The following is a 10,242-nucleotide window of genomic DNA, read 5'->3' as shown; positions in this document are numbered from 1 at the left end:
TTGTTCTAATATTACCGCTAACGTTACAAGAACCTACAGGATCACACCCTATAGTTGAAATGAACGGAATAAAACATAATTGGTATTGTGTTTGGTTGTCGCATGAATTAAATTAATTATAGAATTAATTTAATTGGGTAATCAAATATCGAACACATTATATGTACAAGGTTGTTGTACACATAATGAGAATATGATTTTGGTTCGTATATAAATAAATATAGTTTACCGAAATCTTTATTATAATTAATGTAATTATAATTTTTGATATTTTTAAACATTATTATATTTATTTAATTTTGAAAAACCCTAAAAGAAAATAATAAGATATAAAATCCCGTTTTTCTTTGCTTGGTGAGTCTAGCAGCCGTAAAAACAAAATCTTCTCCAAAACTGTTTGGGGATTCCTTCCGTTCATAGTCAACTAGGTGGATTATGTAGAGGTCGGGGTCATCAAAGATTGCGGCTTGATTCGATAGTAGATCAGGTTACTCATTGTTGAGGCGTCGCTGTCTACTCAGAATCACTATTCGATAATTTTGAAACCCTTTTTCACCCCAATTCGTTCTTCACACATGGATCCGTGGTTAGGATCGCCGGGTGTTTTATTTTTTCGCTGCGCCATAGGGGTGCCGGTGATCCAACACTATACACCATGAGAAGTAGACTGACTTGTGACAAGATTTACACTGAAGAGCCCAACCATAGCACCTAACTTCTGCCTAGCTTCAAGATCAATCAGCATCGAAGACAAATCAAGTACATCATAGGCTTGCCTGCTAGTGGTGATTAAGGTGACCATCGAATCAAATTCACTAGGTAAACCATTAAGAATAGTTGCAATATGCTCTGCATCAGATATTTTTTCTCCACATATGCCAAGATTATCCTTAATCAATTTAAGTTCTCTTAAATAATCACGCATGTTTTGATCCCCCTTCTTTTGAGAGTACAAAGAATACCGAAGACTCATACTTTTGGTAGTTGTTTTAGTAGAATACAACTAACCAATGACTTCCCAAATTTCAGCAGTCGATTGACACATGACCAAATTTGGTAAATCTCAGGTCTGACAACGGAAAGTAACCGAGATGCTATGTCTTTATCTTGTTTATTAAATGAAACTCTTTCAAGATTTTTAACTAGATGACCAGACTCATCAGAAACAAACTTAGGAGGTATAGCCTGAGTACCATCAATGTAAGACTCCAAACCATAACTCTCCAAAGCAAAAGATACCTGCTGTTTTCACAGAGGATAATTGATTTCATCAAGATAAATATTGATCTTCTTATTAGTGAAGTTCTTGGAAACATTAGAACTGCTACCAGCAACTTCTCGATCTTCTGCCATCACGAATTTCAGGGAAAAAAACTTTCAAAAAACCAACTCAAATACCATATTAGAAGACTAGAAAAGAGATGAATAAAGAAAGCAATATTATATTTCATATGTCAAACTTACACACATATAAGCAGCCATATGTATACAGGAAGGGAATCAAGAAAGTATAACAAAGATGAATAACTGAAGCTAACTAACATTAGCTAACTAACTAACAGTCTTACAGACTGAGCCAACTATATATTTACTGCTAACATATAAAGATAATTAAAATATTTTTAAATATTAATTTAGTAATATGATAGAAAATAAAATGTTAAAAAATTTTAACACTCATGCTTATAAACACTATAAACAATTTAAATGGGGTTGGGTTAAAATTTTAAAATATAAATAAATTTGAGAAAATTTTGAAACTCATATTTTAAGTTATTAAGACTTGAATAAATATAAATGATATGGATCCAAACCAAACTCCAACTATGAGTCCAACTCTATCCGTCAAATAAGCAGATATGGAAGAGAGATGAATCACTTTTAAATTTAAAATTTGCAATGTAGAGGTATCCTTAATGATGAAATATGTCATCATTTGCATATCAACTTAAGGTTTCCAATTATGTTTGATTCCTGTTTTAAGTTTTTTTTTTTCAAGGAAATGTCATGATTTTCGGACATGCTTCATAACTGGTTTGTATTTAATCTGGCTGAGATTACTATAACAACATTCTTGTTTATATCCATAACAGCTACCGGTTTTCCATTTAATTTTTAATTTTATTATTGAATAAATGTTTTCTTTATTAGCATAGTTTCCACATTATTTATCAAAATTGAAGGCCACTTCTTCCATATCTTTTAGCATTGTGCTATTGTTTGTTTTCTTATAATTGACTTAAAAGCACTTTTTTTTTCAAAACTAAAATTTAACTTCTCAAAATATTTTTTCCCAAAAGCCCTTTTAAAACCAATGCTAAACTAAACCTAAATAGTGTAAATTTACACTATGTTTTTTTTCTTTCAAAAATTTATATTTCATATCCTCTAAAATAGTTTTCTATTTTCATCAGTACCATAAAGTTCATTTGGCTGCGTTATAGTATTTAGCTAGACTTTGGCCTTTTCCAAACCACCAAAGTTGAAAAGTCATTTCGCTTGTACTTTTTTACCTAATAAATATTGGAAAAGAAAAACAAAAAAATTAACCAAGAGAAACAGAGGCATGATCCTGACCCAACAACTGTTGCGGAAGCGACGATAATATTAATAACAATATTATCAGAAATATTTAGATAATTATTATGCCAACAATTATACTAAGAAAATTCCCAGTTAAATTGGAGGGATCACAATGGTCCCGCTTAAAACCCAACAACTAGACAGAACTCACTTAGATATTTATAGCAATAATAACTAAATAAATATAACCAACATAAAGCTATTAAATATAAGCAAACAAATAAGAAATAAAATACCAGAGATTTAACGAGGTTCGGCCAATTTAGCTTACGTCCTCGGACACTACCAAATTAATATTTCTTCTAGAAATATTACAAAGGAGAAGATTTTGGGATGATAAAACCAAAGGAGGAGAGGTTCTATATATAACAAACCAAACCCCCTCTCTTTCTATCTTTTCCTAATGTGGGATATTGCCAATATTCAACAACAACCACTTCAAGCTTCTAAAATTTCAGTATTGTAGTTCAACCTTGTTGTATTGGATCAGGTAATGATGATGTCCTTCACAATATGATTCCATCACTTTTCCATATATGGAAGTATGATGGTATGCATCTGTTGTTTTTTCAAGAAAATGTCTTGGTTGATATTAATTCTGATAACAATTAGTCAATTTCTTGTGGTATAGTTTTGGCTGAGATTATTATAAAAACATTGTCGTTTATATCCCTAAAAGTAACAATCTTCTGTTGGAACGAAAATTTATTTATTATTTTTACTATTAAGTTAATCAATTATGAATGTTTTCTTTATTAATATCACTTCTTCCACATAATTTATGGAATTGGATGGTGACTTTAACCATTCTATATATTTGATAGGTTTACCAATAAATTTATGTTTTATTAGTACAATGAATCAAGACTGGGATAAATTTGAATCAATTTGGAAAGAGTCTGACCAAATTCACATATAATATATACATACAATTGGATAAGACCTACTCATCATAATTGCGGATAATGGGACCTCAAGTACAGACATTAAAGTTCGAGCTGTCTTCCATTATACATATAGGATAATATAAATTTTGGTTTTTGAACTTAATAATTAGGTTTACTTTGGTACATGTACTTTCTTTTATCTATTTTGGTGCCTAAACTTGACAACTATATATATTTTGGTACAATCTTAAAATGTTACATAGAATATTCTAATAATTTGATCAATGATTGAACCGGTCAGACCACTAGTTCCTGGTTCAATCAATGTGATTGGTTTCACTGTTAGACCAACAATAATTAAATAAATAATTAAAATTTTATTAAAAAATTTTAAAAATTTAATTAAACCAATTCAACTTGTTCAACTATTGATTTTTGTCCTAGATTTCAATTTTTACCAGCTTTGAGCAGTTGTCGATTCAATTGGTTCAACAATTTTGTTCAAATCAATATATCGGTTGGTTCTTGATCCAGTCGGTTCAATCGATCAATCTGATCCTAATTCAAAAATACTAGCCACAACATTAAAACTTCACAGAATCCAAATTTAAAAATTAAAATAAATTTAATTGTTAAGTTTAGATACTAAAGTAAAAAAAATACAAATACTGTAACACCCCAAACCCGGCTTAGACGTTATGGCCGAATCTGGCGATGTCACATGGAAAGGGATTTGAAGACAAGATTGTTGAGTTTAAAAACCATTACAGTCAGCTAGCTTTTATTTAATTCGAAAAAAACTAGTTGATTTGCAAAACTTGTCTCTTAGCAGAAACTTTTGTAACCGATTAATTTAGATAAAATCGTTTCTATTTACGAAAATCCTTAGTTTTTAGAAAAGAGAAAAAAAAACCCATGTTTTGTGGAGTTGCAGTTTTAAAAAAACCATAAAAAAAACAGTATAAAGTCCCAAATTTAAAGCCAACCAGTCCTTAGTCCAGAAGATACATCAAAAACCCCAAATAAGTAATAAATTCTAGGCATTAACGGAAAATAGTCTGAAATTTACGTGTGGCCACCATCGAGTCTTCAGCTGCACCGAACCGTCAAGTATGGGGATTACCTGTACAGATTAAACAGAGAAAGGGTGAGTTTTCGCAAACTCAGTGTATAATCCCCACTGAAAACACGCATACAGATAATCAACAAAATTCAGTTAGATACAGTTTGGGGCCTAGGCCCATCACAGAATCAGTTTGGGTCTTAGCCCATTCAGATACAGTCTCAGAAATACATTAGGGATTAAATCAGAATCCTACCCACCAACCTCTACACACCATCACCGTTCAACCCTGCACACCATGTAGGGATTAAATCAACCCACCCATCCCTAAACACCATGCTGTACAGAAATGCGACACATAATCAGAAGGTTGCAGCTGAGCTGCTAGATAACAAGCTTAATATCCTTTAAGATACTTTCTCCAAATATCATCAACCTACCCCGATGTAATGCAACATACAAAATATGTAATGCCATTAAGCAATTAATAGTACATACATTCAGATATCATAAGTCATGCTCAGTATAGAAATCAAACAGACATATCACACATATAGGGGTCTAAGTAAAGCTTACCGACCCTACAGTAGGTCCACAGTCGACTTGGGCGACCCGTGCAACCTTACAAAACTTTTCAGAAAAATGGGCTCACACGCCCATGTGGCCACTCAGCCCAAATTGGCCTTGGCCGTGTGATCCACTTTTAATGTAACCCGTACTAGTTAATTATTTATATATATTTTCACTATTTACTTTTATGTTCCTTCAAAGCTGTCTACTTGAGTCACTGTTGCTAAATTATTTATATCTTGAGCTACGAATTTCTGAATTAAGATCCACTTGATGTCTTTGAAACTAGACTCAAATACCTTTCTACCATAAAATTTTCAGAATTTTTGGTTTAGCCAATAAGTACAGTTAAATCTTCAAACTTACCCCTATTCTGTTGTCTGATAGCTTCGACTCTTCTTTGGTAAAAATTAATTATTTCTTAGTAAAAAATTTGGATAAAGTTCCCATTTATTTCTATTGAAAATAGACTCATTAATAATTTAAAAATGTAAATTTTAACCCCTAATTATTTTTCTCCAATTTTTTATGATTTTCCAAAGTCAGAACAGGGGAACCCGAATTCATTCTGACCTTGTCTCACAAAGTTTATTATATCTCACGATTTACAATTCCATTACTTACATCGTTTGTTTTATGAGAAACTAGCCTCAATAATATTTAATTTCATATTTTGTTCATCCTCTAATCCGATTTCCACAATTTATTGCAATTTTTTAAAATTAACTTACTGTTGATGTCCAAACAGTAAGCGACTTCAGCTTTTCGCAGAATCCTTTTTTTTTACATTTCGAGTACACACCTGGTTTTGTTTGATGCTAAAACAGTCTCCGAGCACTCCAAAGCCTATAATCAAGATACTCAACATTAATTTAACTGATTTACAAGCGAACTGATAACTAAGAATGAACAAAAACTCAACTTACCACCAACGATAACCCTTCGTTTAACTATTGTTAATATGAGAACACTGATTTCACCAGTCCGAGCCTCCTCCTACGCCCAAATCGTAGAGAAAAAACATTACCACTTCAGTTGCTAAGAGATTCATGATAGAAACGAAGAGAAACACTTACCGAAACTAAGCGAGCACTAACCGCATGTGAAAATGAAGGAAAATAAATGAATTAGGGAAAAATCAAGAAGAAGAAAAAGAAGAGAAAGATGGAAAAACTCAGAAAATTTTGGCAAGAGGAGAGGGAGAAGAACAGACAGTAGATTTTTTTTTTTTTGGAAAAGAGAGTCAAAATTTGGTTATGGGGAAAAACTAAAATAAAATCCCGATAACCCCAAAATCCCTTAATCTTCTCCCCTAATTCCCACTACACATCCACCACTCAGAATCCCCCTATTACACAACTCTATCCCGAAATTTGAGTAAAAAAAATACTCTTACCTGCATAGGGATTAAAACACAAAACCTCCACCATAATAACACATCATTTAACCACGAAACCAACAAGTCCATTCTAGTATAATTTACCCAACAATCAAATAAAAGCCTACTGAACAAGAGTAAGGCCTAATTCATTCAAAATACCAAAATTTGTCCAAACAAAAACTTGAACTTAAAACCTCCCAAACACTCTCAAAATATTTATATCATATTTTCACAATAACGAAATTAAAAAATTTAGGGCATTACAAATATCCAACTAAACCTAATTGCAAAATTCGAAAAAAAAAATCGCTATATATTAACATGTTTTTCTTAATTGTTTTATTATAATAAATGCAACAATAGCAACTGTCCTGTTTCTTGTACAAAATATTTACTTTTATGATTGATTATGCTTATCTAATTATCATATACTTTCTTTGACTATAAAAATTAAAACTAAATGATTAGCAAAGGCTCCAGTTATAAAATTTAGAAAGAATTTTGACCTCTTCCAAGCCCCAACTTAAAAGTCATTTCGCTTGTATGTTTTTAATACTCAACAAAGAACTCAAAAATATTGGAAAAGAAAAACAAAAAATGGGAAAGAAGAGAAGAAGCAAGAAAATTAACCAAGAGAAACAGAGGCATGATCCAGATGATAATAACAACCCAACAACCACTTCAAGCTCCAGGTAACAACTCTTTATTAATTATCATTTTCTTCTAAATTTTCAGTATTGTAGTTCAACCTTGTTCTATTTGATCAGGTATTTGGATATCAGTAGTCTAAATGATGATGTACTTCACCATATTATTCCATCACTTATCCATATATGGAAGCATGATGAAGGGAAATCGTATAATCATGTCAATATCCCAAAAAGGTCAGCTAAGTGTGAACTTGTATATATACTTTTACTTTGGGGTTCTGATAGTTTTATGATCAAACAAGTTTTAAGTTTTGATATGATCAATGTTGTTTTTTTCCCTTTGGAACAGTAATAAGATAGACCCTAATGATTACATCAGTCATTTGCCTGATAACATCCTTCACCACATCATTTCCTTCCTCCCTTTTGAATCTGCTGTCCGAACTTCTTTCCTTTCAACTCACTGGAAACACCTCTGGAAAGAGGCTTTGTTGGAACTAGTCCATGATGTAATAACAATGGAAGCTGCCACTAAAGTCATACAAAGCTTTGTTGATGATTTCGATACACACTATAGGCCTAGAAATAAATGGGGGTTCAGATTTGAGTTTAGTCATGGAAGAGGCAAGTTTGCTGCTAGCATTTCCAGCAAGGGTGCACTTCAACTTGATTTTTCAGCTGGTAAACAAGAATTACCAAGGCCATTTGATTTGTTTTTGAAGCCGAATCTTGAATCGGCTAACCATTTATCACCTCCATACATGTGGTTTGATTGGGGGTGGCATGAGGAAAATCACCCACTGCAAACCCAACAACCATCTTTAAACACAATGAAAATAAAATCATTGTATCTCATATCAGTAAACCAGCTGTCAAATATGGCAGTTTCTTCATTGGTGCCAAATTTGCCATTTCTGCAAAGCTTGACTATCGCCAAATGCAATGGATTACAATCTTTACAGATAAAAGAGGCCAAAGGGCTTCATAAATTAGTGGTCCTCGATTGCCCCCGTTTACAATCTCTCAGTTTTGAAGGTTGCTGTTTGGAGTGTTTCAGATACAGAGGCCACTTAGTTTCCTTTCGGTTTCAATTGTACTGCAAATGTAATTCTTCTGGCGGGTTTTATATACGTGACTATGGACTGCACCAGGAAGATGCCATGCTTGATCTTAGGCAAGGTCCTCTAACAGAATGGACATGGGACTTTAAGCCTTCCTTTTCTCCTTATTATTATGGTCTCTTGAATTTTGAAAGAAACGATTGTGAGTGCGCCAACAAGTATAAATGCTTCGACTCAATTTTAAGAACTATAAATGGTTTTCGATCTCTAACAATATGCAGATGGTTTTTCGAGGTATGTTGGGTAAACAAATGTTCAGTTTCATGTTTCCATAGTAATAACCGCGAGCACGTGTTTTTTTCTAAGATTTTTCATGTATTTGGAGATTTCTTCGAATGAGTGCTTTCACAAAGAAAAACCGAAGCAACATAGTTACTAACCTTTCATCTTCTTGATTGTTTTTTTAGACATCAATGTGCAAGAAATTGCCCTTTTCAAGTAGAGACCCTCTTTTCTGTTTGAGGAAACTAAAAGAGCTTTGGTGGATTGATTGTTCAATGGAAAGAGAATCTATTAACGCCTTACTTTGCTTTCTGAAGCTTTGTCCTAACTTGGAAAGACTTTATATCACCGTAAGTGTTTCCATTTTGCATATTTTATGGTACAAATAGCAATGTTATGCATACACGCATAAGTTTCAGATTGGTACATATATGTTTATTTATTCCTTTCAATTTCCTTTTTATATATTCAAATGATTATATCAATACCTGTACTTAGTAAATATTTGTTGATCAAACTTGCAGATCGATCCAAAATGCTACGACATGCCTAGCACAGCAAAATTCTCAACTTTAGTCATTGTTCCTGGCAAGCTCAATGATCTCAAAACTGTAAAACTAGAAGGATTTGCAGATGAAGAAAAGGAGATTTTCATGGCAAGGCGATTATTACCTTTATTTGGAGACAATAATCCTATTATTATATCAAAATCAAAAGGGAAATATTTGAAACATCTAGTGAAAGTAGCCAAGTTAGAGAAGAAAGGGAAGTACCCGTATAAGTTTAAAGCGGTTGAAAATGTTGATGAAAATTTTTCGGATCATGTTCATATGAACCTTTATTAGTAAGAATTGTGAATGAGCTGTATATTCTCACAGCTGGATCATTGCCACATTATAAGGGGTTGCAACCTCTTTTGGATTTATTATCAGATCTGTTAAGAAAAAGGACATTTTTATGAATCTATTTAAAGGCACTCATTTATGGTTGGAAAGAACATAGTTTTCTGAATAATAATCTAATGGATTAGTTTTTTTTCCCTTTATTTCCTCTATTTATCTTTACCTATGTATCATTAATATGGCATTAGAGCTAGTGATTCCAACTTTCCATACCTAAAACTTAGCCTGTCATACCCCTCCCTTGTTCATCATGATTCATAATATTGATGAATCTAATCCCTTCCCTTAGCTTTCCGGCGAAAAGAATGGGTCTTTCTTCTCCACCAAATGTGTCAATGTCAGATTGGATGAAAAAAATTATCTTATCCGGAAACAACAAGTTCTATTTACCATTTGTGGCCATAGCTTGGAGCATTTCCTTGACAGTTCAACCTTCCCACCCTCAAAATTTATTGTTGTCATAGAGTCTGGCAAATCTGTCCCAAATGAAGCCTATACTCTCTTTGCTAAACAAGATTGTGCACTTGCCTCATGGATTTTGTCCACCGTGAGCCTTGATATCGTAACTCAACTTGTTGGAGCAAAAACCTCAGCTTCCATCTGGTCCACCTTGACTCAGCTATTTTTATATCTTTCCACAACCAAGGTAATGCATCTTCATTGCAAGCTTCGCTCTCTTCGCAAAGGCACCCTTTTCATGCAAGATTATCTTTCCAAGATTAAAGAAGTATGCGACACTCTCGTTGCGTGTCACAGTCCTATTTCGACCATAGAACACATTGCAACCATCTTGAATTGCTTACCTAGGGACTATAACTCTTTCGTAGTTGTTATCACCTCTAGACACGAACCACATACCCTCG

At 33.1% G+C, this 10,242-nt stretch overlaps 1 protein-coding gene and 1 long non-coding RNA gene across 2 annotated transcripts; one reads left to right on the top strand and one right to left on the bottom strand.

Annotated features, from left to right (window-relative positions):
• Window positions 1-211: 211 nt before the first annotated feature.
• Window positions 212-2,916, bottom strand: LOC128041227 (uncharacterized). Its single transcript, XR_008195938.1, has 2 exons — window positions 2,820-2,916; window positions 212-1,346 (listed from the first exon to the last, which is right to left on the bottom strand). It is a non-coding gene; the product is annotated as an uncharacterized LOC128041227 (long non-coding RNA).
• Window positions 2,917-6,958: 4,042 nt separating this feature from the next.
• LOC105771054 (F-box protein At2g39490) lies at window positions 6,959-9,516 on the top strand. The gene is made up of 5 exons (XM_012592460.2): window positions 6,959-7,176; window positions 7,252-7,368; window positions 7,484-8,489; window positions 8,663-8,827; window positions 9,002-9,516. The coding sequence occupies exons 1-5, from the start codon at window positions 7,028-7,030 to the stop codon at window positions 9,320-9,322; spliced, it is 1,758 nt and encodes a 585-aa protein (XP_012447914.1). The 5' UTR covers window positions 6,959-7,027; the 3' UTR covers window positions 9,323-9,516.
• The last annotated feature ends 726 nt before the right edge of the window (window positions 9,517-10,242 follow it).

Source organism: Gossypium raimondii, chromosome 5, assembly GCF_025698545.1.
Source record: "Gossypium raimondii isolate GPD5lz chromosome 5, ASM2569854v1, whole genome shotgun sequence".
NCBI lineage: Eukaryota > Viridiplantae > Streptophyta > Magnoliopsida > Malvales > Malvaceae > Gossypium > Gossypium raimondii.
The sequence above is the reverse complement of the archived record's forward strand: the minus strand, read 5'-3'. Positions and strand labels throughout refer to the sequence as shown.